The 27815-nt window shown below is 32.2% G+C and overlaps 6 protein-coding genes across 14 annotated transcripts; 5 read left to right on the top strand and 1 right to left on the bottom strand.

The window, feature by feature from the left end:
* Positions 1–83: 83 nt before the first annotated feature.
* On the bottom strand, positions 84–3257 carry LOC133036684 (uncharacterized). The gene is made up of 4 exons (XM_061113343.1): positions 2677–3257; positions 982–2009; positions 536–874; positions 84–456 (listed from the first exon to the last, which is right to left on the bottom strand). Exons 2-4 carry the CDS (start codon positions 1723–1725, stop codon positions 214–216), a joined length of 1326 nt encoding a protein of 441 aa, XP_060969326.1. The 5' UTR covers positions 1726–2009; positions 2677–3257; the 3' UTR covers positions 84–213.
* A 3925-nt stretch (positions 3258–7182) lies between these two features.
* On the top strand, positions 7183–8564 carry LOC133036811 (uncharacterized). The gene is made up of 2 exons (XM_061113562.1): positions 7183–7637; positions 8100–8564. Exons 1-2 carry the CDS (start codon positions 7611–7613, stop codon positions 8562–8564), a joined length of 492 nt encoding a protein of 163 aa, XP_060969545.1. The 5' UTR covers positions 7183–7610.
* A 7-nt stretch (positions 8565–8571) lies between these two features.
* Positions 8572–10748, top strand: LOC133036810 (uncharacterized). The gene is made up of 4 exons (XM_061113561.1): positions 8572–9277; positions 9309–9858; positions 10013–10229; positions 10323–10748. The coding sequence occupies exons 1-4, from the start codon at positions 8704–8706 to the stop codon at positions 10746–10748; spliced, it is 1767 nt and encodes a 588-aa protein (XP_060969544.1). The 5' UTR covers positions 8572–8703.
* Positions 9772–16021, top strand: LOC115713400 (mitogen-activated protein kinase kinase kinase 20-like). 2 transcript variants are annotated; one of them, XM_061113342.1, is made up of 3 exons: positions 9772–9879; positions 10013–10229; positions 10323–16021. In XM_061113342.1, exon 3 carries the CDS (start codon positions 12783–12785, stop codon positions 13995–13997), a length of 1215 nt encoding a protein of 404 aa, XP_060969325.1. In that variant the 5' UTR covers positions 9772–9879; positions 10013–10229; positions 10323–12782; the 3' UTR covers positions 13998–16021. The 2 variants fall into 2 exon arrangements, with proteins under 2 accessions (XP_060969325.1, XP_060969324.1); XM_061113341.1 differs by having other exon boundaries at positions 9779–10229.
* A 5288-nt stretch (positions 16022–21309) lies between these two features.
* Positions 21310–27768, top strand: LOC133036682 (uncharacterized). Of its 2 annotated transcripts, none has more exons than XM_061113332.1 (3): positions 21310–22804; positions 22912–22980; positions 23660–24799. In XM_061113332.1, the coding sequence occupies exon 3, from the start codon at positions 23939–23941 to the stop codon at positions 24743–24745; it is 807 nt and encodes a 268-aa protein (XP_060969315.1). In that variant the 5' UTR covers positions 21310–22804; positions 22912–22980; positions 23660–23938; the 3' UTR covers positions 24746–24799. The 2 variants fall into 2 exon arrangements, with proteins under 2 accessions (XP_060969315.1, XP_060969316.1); XM_061113333.1 differs by adding an exon at positions 25208–27768 and having other exon boundaries at positions 21311–22980; positions 23660–25128.
* Positions 25792–27768, top strand: LOC133036683 (uncharacterized). Of its 7 annotated transcripts, none has more exons than XM_061113338.1 (4): positions 25792–25892; positions 25984–26046; positions 26170–27329; positions 27430–27768. In XM_061113338.1, the coding sequence occupies exons 3-4, from the start codon at positions 26881–26883 to the stop codon at positions 27623–27625; spliced, it is 645 nt and encodes a 214-aa protein (XP_060969321.1). In that variant the 5' UTR covers positions 25792–25892; positions 25984–26046; positions 26170–26880; the 3' UTR covers positions 27626–27768. The 7 variants fall into 7 exon arrangements, with proteins under 7 accessions (XP_060969321.1, XP_060969320.1, XP_060969319.1 ...); XM_061113337.1 differs by having other exon boundaries at positions 25984–26076; XM_061113336.1 differs by having other exon boundaries at positions 25984–27329.
* Positions 27769–27815: the final 47 nt, after the last annotated feature.

Here is a 27815-nt window from a genome sequence, read left to right as displayed (position 1 = left end):
ACCAACAATAAATTGCGAACAACATAATCTACAAACACAGCCATATAAATAACATAATAAATACAAATAAATAGTCTGAAAAATAGTTGCAAATTTCTGAAAAATAAAACATAACAAGAGACATAACAATAACATAGAATTACAAGAGCACTACCTAAAACGGACTTACAACAAAATAAACCACACAAAGTAACTAAAACCTAGTTACATTGTCTACTTATCTACCTTCTCCTCACTATCAGTGGATTCATCATCACTGCCATTATCATTTTTTTCTTTTGAGTCAGAATCTTCATCGGCTTGACCATCCTTCTCTTCACCTTCACTACCCTCCCCTTCTTCATCACCCATAACATTCTCTTCTTCATTTTCATCAGTTTCTTCAGATTCATTTAAATCAAAATCTGCTTCATCACCACCTCCATCATCATCATTGGAAGAGTCACTGCCTTTTTCCTATATTGAAATTACAAATTAAATTAGTATAAAACAACTTAAAAAAAACCGAAAAACAACTATTGAAAAACTAAAATACCTTGGCATAGGAATCGGCAAAAACAGTAGAAAACTGTGTCTGCATTGAAGCCATCTGAGCACCAAAAGAAACAAACTGTGCAGACACAAACTCTTTCAACTCAACCAAATCAGATGAAATCTTCTGTTGGGAAGTATGCAACGAATCGATCTTGACCTCCAACCCATGAAATTTCTCAGAAAAGGCATCAAGCTTGACAGAAATGTCACTCTGAGCAACAGTTGGCTCTTCACGAAGAGGAAGACTCTTGTAAGAGTTGTAGTCGGTGTCGAACTTGAAACTGCTCAGTTTCAAAGCTTTGAACTCACCAGCCGTGGGCCTCATATTTGAAAGTTGCAGCTGATCAAAAAACACCAAAATTAAAATTTCAATTATGAAGATTATTAATAATGAAAAACAACACAAAAACAACTACTGAAAAACCAAATTACAACAAACAGATATACCTTATCTTTGGAAACATCAAAGATAGTAGTCTTCAAAACTTTGAAAGTAGGTTGACTATTGCATGTCCACTGAGTGATCCTTGGAATACGAGAGCTTTCCTTTTGGCAGTACTTACCTTTCATGTACTTACAACACTCGTAGAACCAAACTTGAAGAACATGAGGACAACCAATCAAAGTGTAAAAAACACTCGGCCTCTTTCCCGAACTCCTTGCCTTCCTAACACCCTCAACCCAACTATCAAGCTTACCCTTCAATGAGGAAATAGTCAATTCAAAAGAACTCCGGCCCCAAGCAAATTCATTGTACCTCCCACTATCTACAACATCTAAAATAGACTTGGGTACATTTTTATGCTTAGTGCCACTATGCAAGAACCACTCCACGTAATACAAAACTGCCAACTTCACAGCATCCTCATCAGAATCACCCCACCTCTTGGTGGTAAAACATTCCCTAACAGATTCCTTAGTGATAGAGGACGAAGTTGGCCAATATCTTTCACAAAGACTATTAACCTCTTGCTTAAAATCTAAGACACTACAGTCACCTTCACAGTCTAACCCAGTAATCAATGCAAATTCCTCAATGCTAAACCTAAGCCTAACACCGCGTATCATTACCCACAACTCAGCATCATTAGGTTGCTGAACCTCCCGGAGCAACAACCCATGAAACACTTGGGGTTGAACTTTAAAATCGGGAAGGTTAAGGAAATGACCAAAACAGGTTTTTGAAAACATTTCAAGCTGTACATCTGAAAGACAAGACTTAATGTTCTCTATCACCTGGAAAGTAGCAGTGGAAAAGGCTTTCGCAATGAATAGATTCTTCTGGTCATAAATATAATCCCATTCCTGTATCAATATAAACAAAATAAATCAGGACAAAAACAAAAAAAACTAAAAAAAAAAACAGAAAACAAATAATAAAAATAATTTTTTTTTTTTAAAAAAAAGGACACCTTAGGGGGATTTTTCTTTGGTAGGTCAAATCCTTCAACCTTCACTGAGGTCCTAGCATGGACCTGCAAAAAAAAAGAAATACAAAAGCAACAAATCTTAGATACAATAACAATGAATATATAAAAATGTAGTAACCAAATTACAGCCAATAAAAAACCTAAAAACAACGTTTATGAAACCCTTACAGTATGATAAATGTAAGAGATAAACAACTTTCAAAAAAATACAGTAACAACACTGTCACAACTTAAAAAAAAACAACTAAAATATTAACAACACTGTACAAGCTCGTTGTTATGAAATTTCGAAAATGGTAGTCGATAATAGTAGTGTGACAAACAACCGAGAAAAAACTGACAATAAACATATACAAAACTAAAGAATAAACAACACTGAAAGATCTTGTTGCAATTGAAATTAGTAAAATGCTTCTCAATACCAATAGTGTGTAAAACAACCGAAAACAAATTCACAATAAACATATAACCAACCAATGGGGAAAAGCAATTCAAAACTGTAACAAAATACGAATTGAACTGGGCAATTTTTCAACAACCAAACAACAACTGAATAAAAACAACAAAACAACATCAACCACAATACATGACAGAAATACATAAAGAACACCAAAAAAACATAAAAACATCCTAATAAACACCTAAACCAGTGACCTAAAAAGCTCATGTAAAAATTAACACAATAAAATGAAATCAAGCAAATTTAAATTACCTTTGATTCAACTTTGGGCTTTTGGTCCTCACCATGCACTTCATCCTCAAAATCAGAATCTGAGGAAACCTAGAACAAAAAATGTGAAAAACTTTAAATCATCAAATGTAACACCACAAATAAAACAACCAGAAAAAAACTAAAGAAAAATTTAAAAACAACAAAGAGAAACTTACATCGCGTGCAGACTTGGAAATTTTTGCTCTTTTAGTCTTAGGAGCATCGGCTTTAACAGGAGGGGCTCTTTTCTTAGTGCCCGATGTCTCTGGAACATCAGCCACTAAATTTTTAGCAATTTTTTTTAACCCCATCTTAGCTTCGACTTTGGAAGTAACAGTTGGAGGCTTCTTCGATTTTTTAGAAAGTTTCTTCGCCGGAGATGGTGATTTCGAACCACTTCTAGTGGATGCCATTTATATAGAAAAAATATAGTGGAGCATGACAATGTAGGTTGAGGAAAACGTGGGTGAGGGCTTGGAGAAGGTGATCGTGGGAAGAAGAAATTGGTTAGGGCTTGATAATGGTGATCGTGGGAAGCTCGGTTTGAAGAGTGGAAGAATCAGATAAATGAAAAATTCAAAAAAAAAAAAATAATAAGAAAGGAGTTATGAGGTGGCGTGCGTGTACGTGTGTAAGGAAGAAGGGAAAAGGTAAAATTGTAATTATTAAACTTTTTGAAAAGTAAAATTGAAAAATGTAAAAGTTAAAAAAGTTTAAAAAACCGTGTATGGATAAAAATGTAAAAAAGGTGTCAATTTTGACATGAGGTGTAAAAATCTCAATTGTAAATACTCAATAATGTTTTTCTTTGAAAATTTGTGTTGAATTTGGAAGTACTGTAGACTTACTTGCACGCAAATGGTTTGGAGTTTATAAAAAATTAAGCTTTATGGCAGAACGTACACCAAATTTATTTTGTTTCTGATAATTACATATCTTTATGTTATTTCAGTACAAGTTTAATTATTAGAAACTCCATCCTTATTAACTAAGTCACTATATTTTTAGTTTTTTTCAAAATGTTTTAGATTCATTGTTTCTTAATATATGGTTCACTCATAGTCTAATCTTACTATGGAGTATATATGGATTACCATCTGATTATATCTAAAATAAATGTACTCTTAAGTCTTAGCCCAAAATAATATAAATGTAAATTAAAAAAAAAAAAAAAAAAAAGCAAAAAGAAAACAAAAAGAAGACAACATCAGCTTGTATTAAAATCAAAAAGATGCTTGAATTGGATCTAAACTCGACAGAAGGGGTACCTGTCCAAATGCCTAAATTTACATTGTTTTCAATTGTTATTTATTAACATATGCCAGTTTTTAGTGTTTGATAACAAGGCTGTGTGTTTCAAAAAAAAAAAAAGATAACAAGGCTGTGTGAATAATTGATTTATTTTTTAAAGTGTACAACTTTCTTTGTTTTATAGTTAAAGATTTTGATAAGTTTGTTTGAAGTATGAGTGGTCTTGTCTTGTTTTGTGTTCTTTTCCAAATTCTAAACATTAAATTTGAGTTACTTATACTTATATGTTTGTTTTGTGTGTGTTTAGATTATTATGAATTTGTATGTAAATGAAAAACATGTAAAGCAAGCATGAAAGGTGCAAAGAAGAATTTGAAGAGGAATATAATGCAAGTATTGTCCCTCGGACTCCGATCCAATCCAACAATTTCCCGATATTTCCAATGATCAACCATGTTGTCCCGCTACTAATAAAATTCTAAACCATATAAAAACGTGACTCTCTAATGGCCCAACGTCGCGTTCCACTGCCACTAGGCACAAAATACGGTAAACAAGAAATACACATATATCATAAATAGCATAATCTGAATTCATATAAATCTCCACAAATGCGTAAATCATGATTTATAACTCAATCTCATAATTAAACTCTAATTATTTCATGATCTACTATATTAAAGTTAGGCGGTCTTTACATTGTTAGTGTTGTTAGCTCTAGCTCAATATATATAAAGCTTGTAATCTTTCATTCAAATAGATAAGAAAGAATTCTTTCGATTCTCTCTCATTCAAAACGAGGTGATACTTTGGGGAGTTTCAAATGAAACCCTCCCTACAAGGAGTAGGTTGCATTTTTCTATCCATTGGAGGTAGTTAGGCAAAAAGTTCAAAGTCTTTCATGGATTTTGTTAAGTCTGAAGAATATTCTAGGTGAAATATTGAGCCCAGGAGACATAAGGAATGGATGGTTGGTGAACTCTAGCCATCGTTGATGGTGCTTTTTACATATGCTACATGGAAGAATGGAGAAAGCAGGTTCAGTCATGGAAGCTGAATTAAGAGCAATTTTCCTTACAGTCCAATGGGTATAGCAGAAGTACAACTAGTTTGACAATTATTTTTTTTATGCTCAAGTGGTGGACTGGTGGAAGCTCTTTCCAAAAACATTTGGCAGCTTGTTTAAAATCTTTTTTTTTTTTTTTCAATTCTAAACTTTATAAGATCTTTTGATTGCTTTATATTTATAGTGCTAAAGGATTCTAGTCAAAATGTATTGCCAAATGTGAATAAAATAATATTTATGTTTCTTTCTATATTAATTAGAAATGGAATGTTTTTATTTCAAAATATAAATTTGTGTTATTTAGTTGCACATTGGTTAGAAATAGAAATTTTCTAGTAGAAAACTATATAAATATAGTTCATAGTAGGATTAGGAAAGCATACTAATACACAACACATATACAGATTCTCAACTCTCTTTAAGTCGTGTGTCTCTAATCTTGAGTTTGTCTCTAAAATCTTCATCTTCTCTTTGTCTCTTATTATATTTGATTACAAAACTAACCTTCTCTTGACGATATTTATTACAATTCTCATCATCTTTATATTTTATTAATTTGTTTATGAGAAAAAACAATTTATTAACAAAAACTAATCTGGAAACAAGAAACTTTTCACTAAAACTAAAACTAAAGTGATCACCAATACCATATAGCAGTACGGTATATATATATATTTGTATATATATATATATAAAAGAAGAGTTCTCTGCTCACTAAACTAAAGACTATCAGTACGGTTTCATAAAAAAAAAAAAAAAACTATCAGTACGGTATATATATATGGGCTTCGTCTTCGACTTTCTTCCGATCATAAGCTTCGTCTTTCTTCTTCCGATCATAATCTTCATTTTCATTGAAAAGTATAACAACCATTTTATTTACTTGAAAGAAAGAGGAATTGTAAATACTCAATAATGTTTTTCTTTGAAAATTTGTGTTGAATTTGGAAGTACTGTAGACTTACTTGCACGCAAATGGTTTGGAGTTTATAAAAAATTAAGCTTTATGGCAGAACGTACACCAAATTTATTTTGTTTCTGATAATTACATATCTTTATGTTATTTCAGTACAAGTTTAATTATTAGAAACTCCATCCTTATTAACTAAGTCACTATATTTTTAGTTTTTTTCAAAATGTTTTAGATTCATTGTTTCTTAATATATGGTTCACTCATAGTCTAATCTTACTATGGAGTATATATGGATTACCATCTGATTATATCTAAAATAAATGTACTCTTAAGTCTTAGCCCAAAATAATATAAATGTAAATTAAAAAAATATAAAAAAAAAAAATAGCAAAAAGAAAACAAAAAGAAGACAACATCAGCTTGTATTAAAATCAAAAAGATGCTTGAATTGGATCTAAACTCGACAGAAGGGGTACCTGTCCAAATGCCTAAATTTACATTGTTTTCAATTGTTATTTATTAACATATGCCAGTTTTTAGTGTTTGATAACAAGGCTGTGTGTTTCAAAAAAAAAAAAGATAACAAGGCTGTGTGAATAATTGATTTATTTTTTAAAGTGTACAACTTTCTTTGTTTTATAGTTAAAGATTTTGATAAGTTTGTTTGAAGTATGAGTGGTCTTGTCTTGTTTTGTGTTCTTTTCCAAATTCTAAACATTAAGGTGTCGTTTGGTAACACTTTTGTTTTTTAATTTTTTAATCACAAAATGAAAGTAAAATTTTTATTTTTAAAAAATTTATTTTTTAAAAACAAAAATACGTTCTGTAACCACTTTTGTTTTTCAATTTTAAAAACAGAAAACAAAAGTGTGTTCTGTAAAATTCATTTTTATTTTTATTTTTTGATTTTATTTAAGTCGGGTCTAGGTCCGGGGTCGGATTCGGGTTCAAGTTAAAAGTCGGGCTGTGGGGAGGGGATTTGGGTCCGGGTCTGGTCGTAATCCAAAAGATTAATTAAGAAAAAAAAACTGTTTAAAAAAATATTGAAAGTAATTTTTTTTATTTTTAAAATTTTGATTTCTAATTATAAAAATTGAAAAGTAAAAACAGTTATATAGAACATGTTTTTGAATTTTTTTTTCACTTTTCCACTTTTAAAAACAGAAAACTGATTAAAAAAGTGTTACCAAACGCCACCTAAATTTGAGTTACTTATACTTATATGTTTGTTTTGTGTGTGTTTAGATTATTATGAATTTGTATGTAAATGAAAAAGAGATTTTTTCTATTATAAACTAAAAATGTAATAAATTTACATTTATGACCCTAAAAAAGGAAATAAACAAAAATAGAAACTATAAAGTTGTTAATTACAAAAATGTCGGCCAAGCAAAACGGAAACACCATCTTCTTCGTGACCCAGCCGCAAGCTTCTTCGTGACCCAGCGATCCAACCCCAACAACCCAATCTCAACCATCTTTCTTCCAAAACCAGCAAAATCAAAATCTAAAAAAATGTAGAACTCCTAGGAAACAAGCTGAATCCCGAAAATCCAAAATCAAAAACGAAAAGGAAAAAAAAAACCAGGAAACCTCCATTGATGTACAAAAAAAACTCAAAAACAACAATCATTGAACAAAGAAATCGCGATCAGAGGAGAAGAACCGAGTAGAAGGAGAGCTGGAAATCAAAGAAACTCACCCATGATTGAATCAGAAGGAGAATTGAAGGTAAACAAATTTTTTCATGAACGTGAAAACATCTTTTAGTGTAGATGAATAGAAATTTGATATTAATTGATGAAAACCGGATTAAATTGAAATAATAATGAAATATTGATGAAGCTGAGAAAAAAACAACAACGGTTTGCATGAAAATAAACATTAACGCATATAAATAGTTGCTACAGTGTTTTATTCTGAAAACTGTTGTTTACAAGTTGTTTTACAGTGGAATAATAGTTGTTTGGGATCTACAAACTACAAAATATGAATCTATTGTTATTAATTACTGATTGCTTTTAAAATAGTTGTTTGATAGTTGATTTAACCTATATAAATAGTCGGCCAGATGAAAGTGTTAGATGCATAAGTTATTGCTGGAAAGAGTTGTTTATTGGTTGTTTTGACAGATTAAAATAGTTGTTTGCAACTACAAAAACTGAACCAAGTAAATAATTTACATTATTTCAGGAAACGGAACCATTACAAATATTGGTGCAGAGCAATGGGCATTGGGATGACCACAAAAACTATGTTGATTATGAATCAAGTGGAGAATTAATTTCGACCAAGTGCACTTTTGAGGAACTAATGAGAATAATGATGGAAGAACTCCAATGCAACCATGAATCAACACAACTACAACTGAAATATCAACTGAAGGAAGGAGGCCAACCACTACAAATCAAGGATGACAAAAGTCTGTTGTTCTACATAAAGCTATTAACGAAGGAGGTTGATTTCACAAGGTACCCATTGTGTGTGAACAAAACCAGTAACACGGCACCACCTAACCAAACAATGGTGTGGAACAATATGATCATGGAATCGTATGAGAACAACGCAAAGGCACGGGAAGACTTGCGGCAACACGGAAACAACACGGCAACAACTTCCAAGCAACAACTATCTCGCGCGTACGATGGGATCTGGTGAAGTTGATACATTTTTCCTAGAAACAGTAACAGTGTCATCAGAATGAACCATACAACAACCAGAAAACAACAGAGAAAAAACTACAGCAGTAGATGAAGATTTCGACTTCACCGACTATGCAAAGCTTGTGGCTGCAGAAATGGTACAGCAACTAGAAAACAACCAGGAAGAAGAAGAGGAAGTGGACAACACAGAAATGATGATCATCAATGACAAACGACATGAAACAATAGAGAAGGGGCAAATTTACAAGGACAAAGAAACATTGATAAGTACACTATGCTACTTTGCAATCAAGAAGACATTTCAATACAAAGTAGTGAAATCTTGCACAAAAGAATACAACATAGTGTGTTTGGACACAAACTGCAAATGGAGTTTAAAGGCTACAAAAAATGGAAACACAGAAACATTCATAATAAGGAGCTACGAAGAAGAACACACATGTGCAGTTACAATAAGATTTGGAGATCAACGACAAGCTACATCAAAGTTGATAGCAGATTTTGTAAAACCAAAATTCTTGAACCTGAAAACAAAGTGCAGCCCTGCAGACATAAAGACAGAAATGAAAGACAAATACGGAATAAAGATGAATTACATGAAAGCATGGCGTAGTAAAGAGCGAGCACAAACCCAGCTACATGGAAATGCTAAAGAGTCGTACAATCTCTTGCCAAGATACCTGTACATGCTACAGAAAACAAATCCAGGTAAAAAAAATCCTGTTTGATTAAAATTCAGGAACATTAATAGACATAGAGAAAGATGATGATGACAGTTTCAAATATGCATTTGTTGCATTGAATGCTGCTATAAAAGGTTGGCCAAACTGCAAACCAATCATCGTGGTAGACGGTACATTCCTAAAGGCCGCGTATGGAGGCACGTTGCTCACTGCCAACACACAAGATGCAGAATCGAAAATTTTTCCACTAGCATACTGCATAGTTGATTCTGAGAACGATAAATCGTGGGAGTGGTTCTTAAAAAAAATAAAAGAAGCATTCGGGGTTCGAGAATGTCAATGCCTAATATCAGACAGACATGAAAGCATCATCAAAGCAACTAGGAAAGTGTTCCCTGAAATAACACATGGCTACTGCATCTTCCACCTCTTGTCGAACCTCAAAACAAAATTAAAAAAAAATGCAAATCATTTCAGAGTGCCATTCTTTGCAGCTGCAAAAGCTTACACAGAAATAGAGTTTGAATTCCATATGAGGGAGCTAGACAACTTGGATAAGCGCATAAGACCGTACCTGGAAAAAATTGGCCATGAAAAATGGTCAAGGTATCATTCAGAAAACAACAGGTGAAAACTAATAAGAAGGATAAAATTAATGATATATTCAGATATTTAAAGCGTTGTATTTGCGTTGTTTTTGCGTTGCGTTTAAGTTTTTTTTTCAAAAGTAGAACTATGATAGAAACTGTCCAAATTACAGGTACTCTACCATGACATCAAACATAGCTGAGGCACTGAACTCAGCAAATTTAGCAGCAAGGGAAACACCAGTGACAACATTAATGGAGTGCTTGAGGGCACAAATGCAAGAGTGGACATACAATAATAGAAAGGAGGCACAAAAATGCACAACAAGGCTGACACCATCATCTGAGAAAAAACTCATAGGGAACTATGTACAGTCATTGCGACTAACAGTAAGTTGAGATTATCGTTCGCATAAAGTAAAATGAAAACAGTTATTTTTGCATAGTTTATTGGTTGTTTTAAAGTTGGTTTAAAACATGCAGGTGAAACCAGCAAACCAAAACCTGTTTGAGGTGATAGATGAAGACAGAACAAGAATAGTAAACTTGAAGGAGAAGACGTGCACATGCAATAGATTTCAAAAAGATGAAATGCCATGTAACCATGCAGTCGCCGTCATGAAGGACTTGAACATAAACACATACAACTACTGTGCACAATACTACACATCAAAAGCATGGCTGCAAACATATGAAGAAACAGTATACCCAGTTGGAAACGTAAGAGAATGGGAACTTCCAGAATTTTTTGAAGACATCATAGTGTTGCCTCCAAAGGAGAGAATCAAGTCTGGAAGGCCGAGGAAAAGAAGAATGGCAGCAGCTTGGGAAACAAAGAAACAAAACAAGTGTGGCAAGTGTGGACAAAAGGGACATAACAAAAAGACCTGCAGAAGAATTACAGCATAGAAGTGGAAACAACGCAAAAACAACTGTTTTTTCACAAACATTTTCAAAGTAAAATTTTTAAATTTTTTTTACCTGGATTTGTTTTCTGTAGCATGTACAGGTATCTTGGCAAGAGATTGTACGACTCTTTAGCATTTCCATGTAGCTGGGTTTGTGCTCGCTCTTTACTACGCCATGCTTTCATGTAATTCATCTTTATTCCGTATTTGTCTTTCATTTCTGTCTTTATGTCTGCAGGGCTGCACTTTGTTTTCAGGTTCAAGAATTTTGGTTTTACAAAATCTGCTATCAACTTTGATGTAGCTTGTCGTTGATCTCCAAATCTTATTGTAACTGCACATGTGTGTTCTTCTTCGTAGCTCCTTATTATGAATGTTTCTGTGTTTCCATTTTTTGTAGCCTTTAAACTCCATTTGCAGTTTGTGTCCAAACACACTATGCTGTATTCTTTTGTGCAAGATTTCACTACTTTGTATTGAAATGTCTTCTTGATTGCAAAGTAGCATAGTGTACTTATCAATGTTTCTTTGTCCTTGTAAATTTTCCCCTTCTCTATTGTTTCATGTCGTTTGTCATTGATGATCATCATTTCTGTGTTGTCCACTTCCTCTTCTTCTTCCTGGTTGTTTTCTAGTTGTTGTACCATTTCTGCAGCCACAAGCTTTGCATAGTCGGTGAAGTCGAAATCTTCATCTACTGCTGTAGTTTTTTCTCGACCACCGCACTATAAAGATTTGCGTGAGCTTTTGGCAGTAAAATCTGCACTAAATAATACTTGTTCAAAGGATCTAGTTAGGGAGATGAAAGTGTATGAGTCTCTTGGTTCCAGTCCTTTTATTGTTAAGTGCTACGGTCAATTAGATAATTATAATAAATGGGAGGTAAATATGGCGATGGAGTATGCATCAGGTGGGTCCTTGGCTAGTGCGATCGAGAGTAAGAATAATGGAGATGGATTGAGTGAGTGGGAAGTGAAGGCACACACTTGCTCCATTCTTAAAGGGCTTGAGTTTATTCATGGAAAGGGTTTGGTGCATTGTGATTTGAAACCCGCAAACATTCTACTGGTGGCTGATGATGATGATAATAGTCCTTATAGCGTCGATGGTTTTGTGGCGAAGATTGCTGATTTTGGTTGATTTTGGATTTTGGATTTGCTGGTTTTTTTTTTCCTTTTCGTTTTTGATTTTGGATTTTCGGGATTCAGCTTGTTTCCTAGGAGTTCTACATTTTTTTAGATTTTGATTTTGCTGGTTTTGGAAGAAAGATGGTTGAGATTGGGTTGTTGGGGTTGGATCGCTGGGTCACGAAGAAGGGTGCGGCTGGGTCACGAAGAAGATGGTGTTCCGTTTTGCTTGGCCGGCATTTTTGTAATTAACAACTTTATAGATTCTATTTTTGTTTATTTCCTTTTTTAGGGTCATAAATGTAAATTTATTACATTTTAAGTTTATAATAGAAAAAATCTCTTTACAATTCCTCTTTCTTTCAAGTAAATAAAATGGTTGTTATACTTTTCAATGAAAATGAAGATTATGATCGGAAGAAGAAAGACGAAGCTTATGATCGGAAGAAAGTCGAAGACGAAGCCCAAGTCAAAACACAGGTCAGTCGTAGTCTAGTCCAAAAAGATAGATATTAATTATTTTTTAAATCAAAATTACAGAATTAATTATTATAATCCTAATACTAATATGATCATTTCAAAAACAAAAATCTTATACATAAAACACGAAAACTACAAATAATTAAATTATCCCAATAAAAGTATCTATCATTTAATTAAAAAATAAAACATAATCATTTTTAAAATCAAAATTACATAACTATAATCCTAATCCTAATAGTAATAGGTTACATATACATCTATATATAGCTACTAGTCACTAGTGACGAGAGAGAATATTTTTAAACAAATAATTAGTAATTAGACTTTAGTTTAGTGGGGCTATATCAACCTTAGTTTTAGTTGTACGCATTCATTAGTTTTTCTTAATAAATTATTGTTTCTTCTAAGAAACAAATTAATAAAATATGAAGATGATGAGAATGGTGATCGAATATCGTCAAGAGAAGGGTACTTTTGTAATCAAATATAATAAGAGACAAAGAGAAGATGAAGATTCTAGAAATAATAAACGTAGCAAGTATGGTGGATGGGTGAAGGAAAAGTTACTCGGAAGGGGAGGTTTTGGATGTGTTAACTTGGTTAAGTTTAAAGAACCTCGACCACCGCACTATAAAGATTTGCCTGAGCTTTTGGCAGTAAAATCTGCACTAAATAATACTTGTTCAAAGGATCTAGTTAGGGAGATGAAAGTGTATGAGTCTCTTGGTTCCAGTCCTTTTATTGTTAAGTGCTACGGTCAATTAGATAATTATAATAAATGGGAGGTAAATATGGCGATGGAGTATGCATCAGGTGGGTCCTTGGCTAGTGCGATCGAGAGTAAGAATAATGGAGATGGATTGAGTGAGTGGGAAGTGAAGGCACACACTTGCTCCATTCTTAAAGGGCTTGAGTTTATTCATGGAAAGGGTTTGGTGCATTGTGATTTGAAACCCGCAAACATTCTACTGGTGGCTGATGATGATGATAATAGTCCTTATAGCGTCGATGGTTTTGTGGCGAAGATTGCTGATTTTGGTCTGGCTAAGACTAGTAGTGTTGGTAGTAATAATGGTGATGATGAGTGCATGAGGAGGTCAAAGGTTGGAGGAACTCTGTATTATCTTTCTCCCGAAGCTTTATTAGAAAATACTCAAGAAGAGGCGAGTGATATTTGGGCAGTTGGGTGTGTGGTTTTGCAAATGTTGACTGGACTAGTGCTGCCGTGGTATGATAACCCCACCGAAAATCAGCTTTCCAGTATAATTAGTATAGACACTCCATGTAGTGGTTTACCTTCGGATTGGCTTTCCAAGAATGCTTGGGATTTCTTGTTCAAGTGCTTTACTAGGAACCCTAATAATAGACCTTCTGCTCACATGTTACTAAACCATCCCTTTCTTCTCTCAGAAGATCACCAAGAAAGTGATCAACAAATAAATCACAATGATATTGACGCTGATGAAGATCATGCTAATGATGGTGATGGTGATAGTGATGGTGATGGTGATGGTGAAGACTCTGAACACGTCGACGATGGTGATAATGATGATGGTGATGATGATGAAGAAGAATACGAGGACGACGATGATGATGAACAGCCTCCCTTTTATGATTCTTGGTTTAGCAGTAGTCCCTGACATTCCATTTCTATACTTCTATATTAATTCATTTTTTCAACTTCGAACATCAATTCCACAATTTTTTATTATCTGTAATATATTTGTTTTGTATGTACATTGTAATCATTATTATAAAGGTAATTTATAATATATTTATTTTGTATGTACATTGTCATCATTATTATAACAGAAATTTATAATATATTTTGTTTTGTATATACATTCTGATCATTTTTATAAGAGAAATTTAGGGTATTAATGTCTAACTAGGCGGCAACTACGTGCGAGGCACGTGTTATTTTGTTTTTGATATTTTTTTTTTTGATTTTTTTTTGTAAAATATTTAATTTAATAATAGAATATTATTTATAAATTTTATTAAATATTTTGTAAGATAAGATGTTTACCCATTTAAAAAATATTACACAGGATAAGTTTTTTATTATAATTTTTAAATTATTACTTATATGCAATGTATAATTTAAGATAAAAATTTAGCAATTTCTTCTTGTTTTATTTCTTCAATAGAATATATATTAAAATTCTTATATATCTTTGAGTTTTTATCTTCTTTTGATCAACATAAATTTGTAGTATCCAACACTTAGTTGACAATTTATTAGAAATACTTTCAATATATTTAATCTTTTTCAGAGAAATAAATTATAAAAGTTAGTTTTAGTCTTCAATTAATGATGATATTACTATATAAATAAATAAGTATATAGTTTGAAATGTTATCTCTTTAGAATAATCTATTATTTATATTACATTAGATCTTAAAAGTTATTTTACTTTATATTACACATAGTTTTTACAAATAAATAAATTATAAGATTATATGCTGAAATAAGTATATTATATTAAATTATACGCTTTTAGTGTTGTCATTTATTTGAGCATATAATCTTACACTAAAAAACATAATTATTTTTACGCTTGGATGGACTTGTATGTATCAATGACTTATAATTAGCTATCACTTTTGCTTTCCTGTCATATATGTTGTTGGATTGATATTGTTAATTGTGGTATTTATACTGTTTAATTCTATAATATTGTAAGATTAATAAAATTAAAGGTATATTGTTACAAATATAAATATTTGATAATAGTATAAGTTAAAAATATTAAATGCAATATTATGACATAATTAAAAAATTAAACTTTAAGAAATAGTAATATTGCAAGTAAATAGTAAAATAAAATTATAAGGCATATAATTATAAAATTTAAAAAAAAAAAAGTGTTTTTTTTGAATAAGTAAAAGTTTTGTTTTATTTATATATTTGGGTGTTCAATGTTGATTTTTTTTTTTTTGAACTTTTAAAAATTTTTAATGTATTAATTATTTTTTATACATAAATTTAACAATACGGTTTTTTTTTTTGTATATATTTCCACATGGTGCTGATATTATTATTTTTAAAAACTAAAATTATTATCTTTAATTTCTATTTTGAATAAGAATAATATTTTGCATATATTTCCCTAAAAATAATAATAATAATAATAATAATATATAAATAAATTAAAAAAAAATATTTCAAAACAAAAAAATATCCCGAAGGTAGATAATTTTTTCGCCTATACCGATGACGAACATTCATTTTCCTGCAATCACATCGCCTGCCTCCTGTCGTTTTTATTTTTTTTATACCTACAATAAGATAAAAAAAATAATTAGTGATGAAATAGACTTAGTAATCCACTCATTTTCAGTAAATATGTAAATGTACGTATTAGAATTATTTCACACAAGAATTGCTTGGGAGTCGAAACAATGTAATACCATCATTCAACCTAAATATTTTGTTCTGTTGTGAAATTTATTTGTACATTTGATTTAAGAAAATAATTATGTAATCTTAAAATAAATTTATCCTTCTATCAGAAAATTCTGATGAGACCAGGAAATAGATATAGTTGACCAAGTTTTTAATTTTTGTCCATTGAACCCGCATCCCATTTATATTATATATAAAACTTCCTTTCGATCTCCCACTATCTATTATATGATACTTTTGATGCTTTTATATTTATATACATAAATTATCTTGATAATGATTATTTTAATATATACATAAATATTTATGTATGTAAATCATTATTAGTTTTTTTTTTAATATAATAACCAATTTTATTGGTGAGAATATATTACCATTTCATATAATATATTGAAGACATACACTCGGAAATACAGATAACAAAACAACAGTCCCACTTAGAGATATCCTCAGAAAAAGAGTAGAAAGAATCTCAACACCTTCATAATCACTCTTTAAAAGAAACAATAACCCAGCAACGAACAACTCTAGGCGAGAAGGGATCAGCTAAGCAACATAAATGTACGGAGTTTTTGCTCATGAGAATTGACTCCCTCGAAGAGAGAAAAAAAATTAACGACAAATAAACAAAATATACATTAGTAAGGGAAAATAAAATAAAATAATAATCATAATAAATAATTAAATATTATTGACAATTTTACATTATATTTTCATTACAAATTAATAATTATATTTGAAATTATTATCAATATTTGTTAATTTCTCTTGGCATTATATCCTGAACACCAACTACTTCAAACAATTCAATAACCTTATAATTCTATTAATAACTAAGAATTTAAAATTCTCTAATAACTAATGGCACTAATAAAATCTACCTATAATAATAGTTTCAAAACAATAATATTGAAAGTTAAATACTTAAAAATATAATAAAATAAAATAATTACTCAAAAAAGCAATTGCAATTTAATTAAAAGTAATTATAATAATAAAAATTAAGAACGATGTCATGTCAATAATTACTTATTCAACAAATAAAAATAAAATGAAATAATAGTTTAAAAAGTATATAACTGGCTCTAATTTTTACTGGATGCGTCAGTAAGCTGCCAACCGACAACCGACCCCGCACTGCCTCCTTCTCCGAGCAGTCCACCCCGCCCTGTCCCTGTCCAACTGGACCGTACAGGCGAGTCGAAGACCACAAATCTGAGGTCTGTTTCGACTATGAACGTGTGCAGACGGCTCGGCCAAGGATGGGCCAAGAATGTTGAGGTTAAGGGCATCCTAGTCCCCGTCGAAGGCGGGATCTGCGGGGTGACAATTATGCTGCACCCGAGCATGCCCCCTATCTAATGCAACGCCACCAATTTACCACCCTCAATCATAGTCGGGGTGAAACGCATGTAAACTCCTATATCATCAAATCCTTCAAACGACATGTTTTACAAACACTACACTTTCATAGACTAACATTTTGACGATACAGAGTCAAAAATAATATTAATCAAGTATATCGATGACTAAGTGTATCTTGAACCATGTTCACATTCCATCACCAATAATAATTACAATAACATATATTCTAGATTAGTTTATACTTTTCAATATCAAACAATACCACCTAACAAATCTCAAGAGACCAACAACCAATAACCAATATTTTATCATTTTCTTTTTCATTTTGATTTTTGACTTTTATATATAATATCCCAATATCTTTCCTCTCTCCCAGTGGTACAAGAAACCACTACACTACCTTTGAGTCTGAGCGACACACATACGAGGCGAAGAGAGATCAATCACAAAGGGAGAGGGATCGGGCATTCGATTCAGCGAAGAGAGAGGGGCCTTGTTTTAGTCTCCAGCGCCGGCAACATGATTTTTTTTATATAACGCTATTGTATATTAGTGAAAATAAATGTTTTTGGTAATTCAAAATCTTTGGTATTTACTCTGTAAGAAGAACAAAACGAGTAGAAGAGAGATACATTATACAGAGACATATAAATTATACTTCAAAAAATCGAAAAGCTACTTGTAGCAGTTAAAATTCCTTTCTATTTTCATGGCTGCAAGTTTTATTTCCACCATTTTTCTTCATTCTTCTTTGCTTTCTACTTTCTTCTCCTAGTTGTGGAATTATTTTTTTTTTATTATTATTAGTTTTTTGACACCTTTATATGTATATACAAAAAGTGATCCTGATACTTGTGCGAAAGAATAGGATGTGAATGGGTGTTTGTGAATGGTTGTCTTGGTTGTGAATAATCTTTATAAATAGAATAGGTGTCTGTTAAAGTTTAACATTTTTTTTGGAATATTCTGTTAAATATATAATAGTCTGTTAAGTACACAACAAAATAGGTTAGATAGACATTTTATATATTAAGGTAAGATGTATAGTAGAGAGAGGAGGAATTGTCCACCACCACCAGCTGTGTGTGTCAGTGTCTGTTTCTCTTGGGAGCTTTGGTAATTCAAGTTATCAATTCAGCTGTTTTCTCATTTTAGGTGCCATGCCATGGTGAGTTGTGTATGAGCAAACATATTAAAGAAAGCTGCGCCAGAGTACGTCTTCACAAACATATTAAAGATATCTTTGTGAATCAATCAGACACCTGCTACTACAGAGTTATAAATAAAATATAATTTTAATTTGTTCTAATTATATACTTAATTAGCATAATATATATATATATAGTAGCTTCCTGATGAGGGCGCTTACGCAAACATATCAAGTGGATGTGTGTGGGGTTAACTGAAGTGAATCATACATACCTCTAGAGATGAAAATTGTCTTCCATTAAAATGCTTGTAAAATATATCAGCAAAATCTTGAGAAAAAAAAATATTCTTTAATAATGTATACCTGTTAAGTCTTAATAAAATTGCAGTCTAAAAACTGTAAGAAAATATTTGTATCAGAATAACAGATAACCATGAATGAGAAAGAATCAATAAAGTAAAGGCAGAAAACAAGCTCTTGTTTCATGAGGGGATGCGACTTCTTTTTCAGCCATTGAGAATTATTATTCAAAATCCTATGATAACTAGTACCAAAGATGCTGCTATGGAAACCATTAATGAACCAGAATTTGGAATTGAACACAGCCAGAACACATGGACTAAGTTAGTAAATGAGGATAGGAAATTGATCACTTTTCATACCTCTAGTGTTCCCACTTGAAGGAAGGATTGAGACGGAACCATAGAAATTAGACACACGTTCTATTGCGGTCTCTGAGATAGAATGATTGAGAGAGACTACAAAAGAAGAAAGAGAGAGATGGTGAAGAAAATTTCCACTTAAAAGAAGCTCAATTTGTAGCCGTGTACATGAAAGTTCCAAAAGTAAGTAATAGTATATTTACTCAAACAAAACTCTGATTAATCTAATCTGTTTTTGGCAGGAATCAAGCATTGATAGAAGATCGGACCCGATTTTAGTAAGTTTCCCGTTTTTGGTCAGATCTGCTGCGTCAGCATCCGAATCTGATGTAGCAGATCGTGTTTCTTTTGGAAAGTTTTTGTACAGCTGCTAATTCGAACTTGTGGTTGCCTCTTTGGTTTCTATGGTCTATAAATAGAGCCTAGAGAGCAACCATTCGAATTACCTCTTCCATTATTCATTTTCTACATTTATCTTTTGAGAGAAGAGAGTCTTTCTTTGTTTTGTGAGAGTCTAGTTGTTCATCTAGGTTCTAGTTGTTCTATTTCTGTTCTTACTCTATCCTAGAGGTTGTGAAGAACTACTTGACTGAACAAGAGATTGGTCTTCGGGAGAAGACTTGATAAAGCCTTACTTCGGGAGGAAGTAAGCACTTGGTCTTCGGGAGAAGACTTGTTGAAGCCTTACTTCGGGAGGAAGTAAGCACTTGGTCTTCGGGAGAAGATTTGTTGAAGCCTTACTTCGGGAGGAAGTAAGCACTCACACTTCAAAGACGAAGGGAGTTCGGGCTTAAAGGTGTTTCAAGAAGTCAGATTCATAAAGTGGATTACAAAGGATTGCGGCAATACTTTAGAGGGAGTCTAAACTTGTTTAAGTCAATTGTCTTTGTAATTTTGATACTTTATTAATTGATTTCATTCTCTGGGCGTGGCCCCGTGGACTAGGAGTGTTCGGGAGAACACTGATACCACGTATAAATCTCTTGTGTCAAGTTATTTATTTTTCTGTAAATATTTTATAGTACGTACATTACCCAATTTTCTTTGTGTAGAGTACTTACTTTCGTCGCCGCAAACGATTACAGTTTTTATATTTTCTTATATACAACTGACATTTGCAAAAACACGGTTTTTCAAATGAAAATAATGAAGTTATAGTTACCTTAAGCAAAAAGGCACTAACATCCAATATTTGAAGTGATGAGCTAAAGCTCTAAAAAGCATCTGGTGGTAAAGTTCTCCAAGAAACAAAACATGAAAATATTATTACTTGAAAACAAAAGTACCAATATTACTTACCCCTTCCAATTTCTAGGGCTTAGAATCATAACTAAAGATCCAATATTGTTTTATATAAATAAAATTTTACTTAGACATTCTGTATACACAAATCAAAATTAAAGAAGGAAAATGAATACCATTGTAATTGAACACATTAGCTTTCCCTCTTGGACACCAAGAGCCAATTTCTGAGACAAAACAACATATACCTTAGCTACAAACTAAAACAGATATCAAAACTACACAAATTCTATATGAAAACTACTTCTCATCTTTTGTTTGGGGCTTCTCTCCCTTCCTCACAAACAAACAGAGCAATGAAGAACCCTTCTGTGTCTTCCACTGGATTGGTTCGAAGCAACTTCTCGGCTGCAAAATCAATTATACCCTTCTCTGTATATAAATGATTATAATCCTAATAGTAATATGATTTCAAAAAAAATCCTAGCCAATATATATATACCGTACTGATAGTTTTTTTTTTTTTTTATGAAACCGTACTGATAGTCTTTAGTTTAGTGAGCAGAGAACTCTTCTTTTATATATATATATATATATATATACATATATATATATACCGTACTGCTATATGGTATTGGTGATCACTTTAGTTTTAGTTTTAGTGAGAAGTTTCTTGTTTCCAGATTAGTTTTTGTTAATAAATTGTTTTTTCTCATAAACAAATTAATAAAATATAAAGATGATGAGAATTGTAATAAATATCGTCAAGAGAAGGTTAGTTTTGTAATCAAATATAATATGAGACAAAGAGAAGATGAAGATTCTAGAGACAAACTCAAGATTAGAGACACTCGACTTAAAGAGAGTTGAGAATCTGTATATGTGTTGTGTATTAGTATGCTTTCCTAATCCTACTATGAACTATATTTATATAGTTTTCTACTAGAAAATTTCTATTTCTAACCAATGTGCAACTAAATAACACAAATTTATATTTTGAAATAAAAACATTCCATTTCTAATTAATATAGAAAGAAACATAAATATTATTTTATTCACATTTGGCAATACATTTTGACTAGAATCCTTTAGCACTATAAATATAAAGCAATCAAAAGATCTTATAAAGTTTAGAATTGAAAAAAAAAAAAAAAGATTTTAAACAAGCTGCCAAATGTTTTTGGAAAGAGCTTCCACCAGTCCACCACTTGAGCATAAAAAAAATAATTGTCAAACTAGTTGTACTTCTGCTATACCCATTGGACTGTAAGGAAAATTGCTCTTAATTCAGCTTCCATGGCTGAACCTGCTTTCTCCATTCTTCCATGTAGCATCTGTAAAAAGCACCATCAACGATGGCTAGAGTTCACCAACCATCCATTCCTTATGTCTCCTGGGCTCAATATTTCACCTAGAATATTCTTCAGACTTAACAAAATCCATGAAAGACTTTGAACTTTTTGCCTAACTACCTCCAATGGATAGAAAAATGCAACCTACTCCTTGTAGGGAGGGCTTCATTTGAAACTCCCCAAAGTATCACCTCGTTTTGAATGAGAGAGAATCGAAAGAATTCTTTCTTATCTATTTGAATGAAAGATTACAAGCTTTATATATATTGAGCTAGAGCTAACAACACTAACAATGTAAAGACCGCCTAACTTTAATATAGTAGATCATGAAATAATTAGAGTTTAATTATGAGATTGAGTTATAAATCATGATTTACGCATTTGTGGAGATTTATATGAATTCAGATTATGCTATTTATGATATATGTGTATTTCTTGTTTATCGTATTTTGTGCCTAGTGGCAGTGGAACGCGACGTTGGGCCATTAGAGAGTCACGTTTTTATATGGTTTAGAATTTTATTAGTAGCGGGACAACATGGTTGATCATTGGAAATATCGGGAAATTGTTGGATTGGATCGGAGTCCGAGGGACAATACTTGCATTATATTCCTCTTCAAATTCTTCTTTGCACCTTTCATGCTTGCTTTACATGTTTTTCATTGAGATTTTTACACCTCATGTCAAAATTGACATCTTTTTTTACATTTTTATCAATACACGGTTTTTTAAACTTTTTTAACTTTTACATTTTTCAATTTTACTTTTCAAAAAGTTTCATAATTACAATTTTACCTTTTCCCTTCTTCCTTACACACGTACACGCACGCCACCTCATAACTCCTTTCTTATTTTTTTTTTTTTTGAATTTTTCATTTATCTGATTCTTCCACTCTTCAAATCGAGCTTCCCACGATCACCATTATCAAGCCCTAACCCATTTCTTCTTCCCACGATCACCTTCTCCAAGCCCTCACCCACGTTTTCCTCAACCTACATTGTCATCCTCCACTATATTTTTTCTATATAAATGGCATCCACTAGAAGTGGTTCGAAATCACCATCTCCGGCGAAGAAACTTTCTAAAAAATCGAAGAAGCCTCCAACTGTTACTTCCAAAGTCGAAGCTAAGATGGGGTTAAAAAAAATTGCTAAAAATTTAGTGGGTGATGTTCCAGAGACATCGGGCACTAAGAAAAGAGCCCTTCCAGTTAAGGCCGATGCTCATAAGCCTAAGAGAGCAAAAATTTCCAAGTCTGCACGCGATGTAAGTTTCTCTTTGTTGTTTTTAAATTTTTCTTTAGTTTTTTTCTGGTTGTTTTATTTGTGGTGTTACATTTGATGATTTAAAGTTTTCCCCATTTTTTGTTCTAGGTTTCCTCAGATTCTGATTTTGAGGATGAAGTGCATGCTGAGGACCAAAAGCCTAAAGTTAAATCGAAGGTAATTTAAAATTGCTTGGTTTCATTTTATTGTGTTAATTTTTACATGAGCTTTTTAGGTCACTGATTTAGGTGTTTATTAGGATGTTTTTATGTTTTTTTGTTGTTCTTTATGTATTTCTGTCATGTATTGTGGTTGATGTTGTTTTGTTGTTTTTATTCAGTTGTTGTTTGGTTGTTGAAAAATTGCCCAGTTCAATTCGTATTTTGTTACAGTTTTGAATTGCTTTTCCCCATTGGTTGTTTATATGTTTATTGTGAATTTGTTTTCGGTTGTTTTACACACTATTAGTATTGAGAAGCATTTTACTAATTTCAATTGCAACAAGATCTTTCAGTGTTGTTTATTCTTTAGTTTTGTATATGTTTATTGTGAGTTTTTTCTCGGTTGTTTGTCACACTACTATTATCGACTACCATTTTTGAAATTTCATAACAACGAGCTTGTACAGTGTTGTTAATATTTTAGTTATTTTTTTTATAAGTTGTGACAGTGTTGTTACTGTATTTTTTTGAAAGTTGTTTATCTCTTACATTTATCATACTGTAAGGGTTTCATAAACGTTGTTTTTAGGTTTTTTATTGGTTGTATTTTGGTTACTACATTTTTATATCTTCATTGTTATTGTATCTAAGATTTGTTGCTTATGTTTTACTTTGTATTTCTTTTTTTTTTGCAGGTCCATGCTAGGACCTCAGAGAAGGTTGAAGGATTTGACTTACCAAAGAAAAATCCCCCTAAGGTGTCCTTTTTTTAAAAAAAAATTATTTTTATTATTTGTTTTCTGTTTTTGTTTTAGTTTTTTTTGTTTTTGTCCTGATTTATTTTGTTTCAATTGATACAGGAATGGGATTATATTTATGACCAGAAGAATCTCTTCATTGCGAAAGCCTTTTCGACTGCTACTTTCCAGGTGATAGAGAACATTAAGTCTTGTCTTTCAGATGTACAGCTTGAAATGTTTTCCAAAACCTGTTTTGGACATTTCCTTAACCTTCCTGATTTTAAAGTTCAACCCCAAGTGTTTCATGGGTTGTTGCTCCGGGAGGTTCAGCAACCTAATGATGCTGAGTTGTGGGTAATGATACGCGGTGTTAGGCTTAGGTTTAGCATTGAGGAGTTTGCTTTGATTACTGGGTTAGACTGTGAATGTGACTGTAGTGTTTTAGATTTTAAGCAAGACGTTAATAGTCTTTGTGAAAAATATTGGCCAACTTCGTCCTCTATCACTAAGGAATCTGTTAGGGAATGTTTTACCACCAAGAGGTGGGGTGATTCTGATGAGGATGCTGTGAAGTTGGCAGTTTTGTATTTTGTGGAGTGGTTCTTGCTTAGTGGCACTAAGCATAAAAATGTACCTAAGTCTATTTTAGATGTTGTAGATAGTGGGAGGTACAATGAATTTGCTTGGGGCCGGAGTTCTTTTGAATTGAATATTTCCTCATTGAAGGGTAAGCTTGATAGTTGGGTTGAGGGTGTTAGGAAGGCAAGGAGTTCGGGAAAGAGGCCGAGTGTTTTTTACACTTTGATTGGTTGTCCTCATGTTCTTCAAATTTGGTTCTACGAGTGTTGTAAGTACATGAAAGGTAAGTACTGCCAAAAGGAAAACTCTCGTATTCCAAGGATCACTCAGTGGACATGCAATAGTCAGCCTACTTTCAAAGTTTTGAAGACTACTATTTTTGATGTTTCTAAAGATAAGGTATATCTGTTTGTTGTAATTTGGTTTTTCAGTAGTTGTTTTTATGTTGTTTTTCATTATTAATAATCTTCATAATTGAAATTTTCATTTTGTTGTTTTTTGATCAGCTGCAACTTTCAAATATGAGGCCCACGGCTGGTGAGTTCAAAGCTTTGAAACTGAGCAGTTTCAAGTTTGACACTGACTACAACTCTTACAAGAGTCTTCCTGTTCCCGAAGAGCCAACTGTTGCTCAGAGTGACATTTCTGTCAAGCTTGATGCTTTTTCTGAGAAATTTGATGGGTTGGAGGTCAAGATCGATTTGTTGCATACTTCCCAACAGAAGATTTCATCAGATTTGGTTGAGTTGAAAGAGTTTGTGTCTGCACAGTTTGTTTCTTTTGGTGCTCAGATGGCTTCAATGCAGACACAGTTTTCTACTGTTTTTGCCGATTCCTATGCCAAGGTATTTTAGTTTTTCAATAGTTGTTTTTCGGTTTTTTTTAAGTTGTTTTATACTAATTTAATTTGTAATTTCAATATAGGACAAAGGCAGTGACTCTTCCAATGATGATGATGGAAGTGGTGATGAAGCAGATTTTGATTTAAATGAATCTGAAGAAACTGATGACAATGAAGAAGAGAATGTTATGGGTGATGAAGAAGGTGAGGGTAGTGAAGGTGAAGAGAAGGATGGTCAAGCTGATGAAGATTCTGACTCAAAAGAAAAAAATGATAAGGGCAGTGATGATGAATCCACTGATAGTGAGGAGAAGGTAGATAAGTAGACAATGTAACTAGGTTTTAGTTACTTTGTGTGGTTTATTTTGTTGTAAGTCCGTTTTAGGTAGTGGTCTTGTAATTCTATGTTCTTGTTATGTCTCTTGTTATGTTTTATTTTTTTTTAAAAAAAAAAAATTTACAACTATTTTTCAGACTATTTATTTGTATTTATTATGTTATTTATATGGTTGTGTTTATAGATTATGTTGTTCGCAATTTATTGTTGGTCTTCTTATTTTACTTGTTGTTTTTATTTTGTTTTTAAGTTGTTATGTAGTTTTTTTTTTTGTTGTTGAAGTCTTTCACAAAAAATAACTTCACTTTTTTTTTCCATTTTCTTTTTCCTTTATTTTCTGTATCAAGAATTTCGTTGATTTCAATGACGGGCCTACTCAAATAGATGTTGAGGCTACTGTTCAGTCCGGTGTAAAAGCAGTTGAGATTATGGTAATGTTGCTTTTGTGTTGTTTTTTGGTTGTGTAAAGGTTGTTATTTTTTAACCATGCTCTAATTACTTTTTAATACCATATATAAACAGATGTCTTCAGATGGAATTGGTGGTGATTCTTGTAAACAGATTTCAGTTTCTGAAAATGTTGAGGTTACGGATCGTCGTCTTGTTTGTTTTGAGGTATATTTTTTTTTGGTTGTTTTTTAGTTTCTTCATACTTTTTGTGTTTAACACTGTCTTTTTTCTTTCATTTTTGTGGAAAAAATATATTAGATGGGTGCAACAGGTCTCAATGTTGATTCTAACATTGAACTTGAAGATGACCCAATTCCCGTTGAAGAAACTCCTCTTGTTGACAAGAGGAAATCTAAGAAACCCATAGCGCTGACGTCTCCGTTTATGGAGTATGACTCTTCCATTTCTAGTTCTAAAGATGGTTCTGGTTATGGAGTTGTTAAGTATGTGGCTGGGTTGTGTCCTCTCGATGATAAGATTGGTGAAGATGTAGAACATAAAGACGAGAATGATTTTGACTTGTGGCTTGGTGAAGGACGCCGATCGAAGAAAGATCCGTAAGTGTTTATTTTCAGCATTTTTGTTGTGTTTTTGTATTTTTTGTTTTTTACTTTACTATTTATGTTTCAATTTTTTTTTTTTAATGTTAGGCATGACAAGGACAAGGTTTACTTGAAGGGTAAGGATAAGATTGTTCCCCCTTTTCGTTTTGACGTGGAAGATGTTGCAACCAAGATGTGGTTCCACAAGCTTCCATATCCTGGCCAATGTTTAACTAATTCTGTAAGTTAATTTATTTTTTCTTTTGATTTTTTTCAAAAATTTCAGTCTATAGTTTTCTTCATGTTGTTTGTTGGTTGTTTTTTAGTTGTTGAAATATAATTCATTTTCTGATTTTCGAACATTTCTCATTTTTTATTGTTTAGCATCTGGACATCATTTTTTACTATCTACGTAAAAAAGGAAAGTATGCAAAGGAGCCAAAGGTTAAGTTCACAACCACCGATTCCTTATTCTTTAAAACCATTCATGCTTTGTATGAACAATTTATTGCACAGAAAAAAAAATCTTTCTTTGATAACTGCCCAGCATGCCATTGCTGATTATATCAGAGGTAGAAAAATGTTATGTGGTTCCCCTTGGCATTTGTGCGATCATGTTTTGTTTATCATCCATATGGAGACTGAATCACATTGGATTCTTGGTCGATTGAATATTGAGGAAAGGCGTATGTACATGTACAACTCCTTGTCGACTGCTATGAAAGATAGTGCTGCTATCAAAGCTTGTCAGCCATTTGCGGTGTTGTTGCCCCACTTTTTTGCTTTGTTTGATGAGTTCAAAAAGGAAAACAAACCGGTTTGTTTAGACCCTTTCGAAGTTGTTAAGGTTGATGGTTTGCCTCAACAAACCTCGAAGTAAGTTGTTTTTATTTTTTATTTTCAAATGTTTTTAAAATTTTGTATGTTATTTTCCTTTTTTAAGTTTTTCTGCTGTTGTTTTTTGGTTGTTTTGCAGTGACTGTGGTTGTTTCGTTGCATCGTTTGCCGAATACTTCATTGATATGAAACCGATTCCTCCCATATTTGATGTTGAGAAACACCGTGATAGGCTTGCTGTGTTGTTCTATAAGTATGCTCGCATGAAAGAATTGGATTTTATTGATAGTGAAGATGAGGCTCCTCCAAAGGGTCCAAAGAAGAATTTGTCTTAGTTATCTATTGGTTGTTGTTGGAAATACTACTTTTTTTATTTAGCTTTTGTTTTTTCTATTACCAGATTATGTTCATAATCATAGACAAGTTGTTGTTTCTATAATGTTTTTTTCTTTATTGGAATTGGTTTTTTATTTGTTCATATTTTTGGATTTTTAATTTTTATATTTACTTTAACTCATGACAGCA

Source organism: Cannabis sativa, chromosome 4 (assembly GCF_029168945.1).
Source record: "Cannabis sativa cultivar Pink pepper isolate KNU-18-1 chromosome 4, ASM2916894v1, whole genome shotgun sequence".
NCBI lineage: Eukaryota > Viridiplantae > Streptophyta > Magnoliopsida > Rosales > Cannabaceae > Cannabis > Cannabis sativa.
The sequence above is the reverse complement of the archived record's forward strand: the minus strand, read 5'-3'. Positions and strand labels throughout refer to the sequence as shown.

Bases quoted from the DNA above. Each gene is read 5' to 3' on its own strand.
- LOC133036684 (XM_061113343.1), bottom strand. From the start codon at position 1,725: ATGTTTTCAAAAACCTGTTTTGGTCATTTCCTTAACCTTCCCGATTTT. The intron at 875-981 runs GTATATCTGTTT...TTTTTTGATCAG, and splicing joins TTGATGTTTCCAAAGATAAG to CTGCAACTTTCAAATATGAG. The intron at 457-535 runs GTATTTTAGTTT...ATTTCAATATAG, and splicing joins TTGCCGATTCCTATGCCAAG to GAAAAAGGCAGTGACTCTTC.
- LOC133036811 (XM_061113562.1), top strand. From the start codon at position 7,611: ATGATTGAATCAGAAGGAGAATTGAAG. The intron at 7,638-8,099 runs GTAAACAAATTT...ACATTATTTCAG, and splicing joins AATCAGAAGGAGAATTGAAG to GAAACGGAACCATTACAAAT.
- LOC133036810 (XM_061113561.1), top strand. From the start codon at position 8,704: ATGGTACAGCAACTAGAAAACAACCAGGAAGAAGAAGAGGAAGTGGAC. The intron at 9,278-9,308 runs GTAAAAAAAATC...ATTAAAATTCAG, and splicing joins GCTACAGAAAACAAATCCAG to GAACATTAATAGACATAGAG. The intron at 9,859-10,012 runs GTATCATTCAGA...TCCAAATTACAG, and splicing joins GGCCATGAAAAATGGTCAAG to GTACTCTACCATGACATCAA.
- LOC115713400 (XM_061113342.1), top strand. From the start codon at position 12,783: ATGAAGATGATGAGAATGGTGATCGAATATCGTCAAGAGAAGGGTACT.
- LOC133036682 (XM_061113332.1), top strand. From the start codon at position 23,939: ATGTTTTCCAAAACCTGTTTTGGACATTTCCTTAACCTTCCTGATTTT.
- LOC133036683 (XM_061113338.1), top strand. From the start codon at position 26,881: ATGCAAAGGAGCCAAAGGTTAAGTTCACAACCACCGATTCCTTATTCT. The intron at 27,330-27,429 runs GTAAGTTGTTTT...GTTGTTTTGCAG, and splicing joins TTGCCTCAACAAACCTCGAA to TGACTGTGGTTGTTTCGTTG.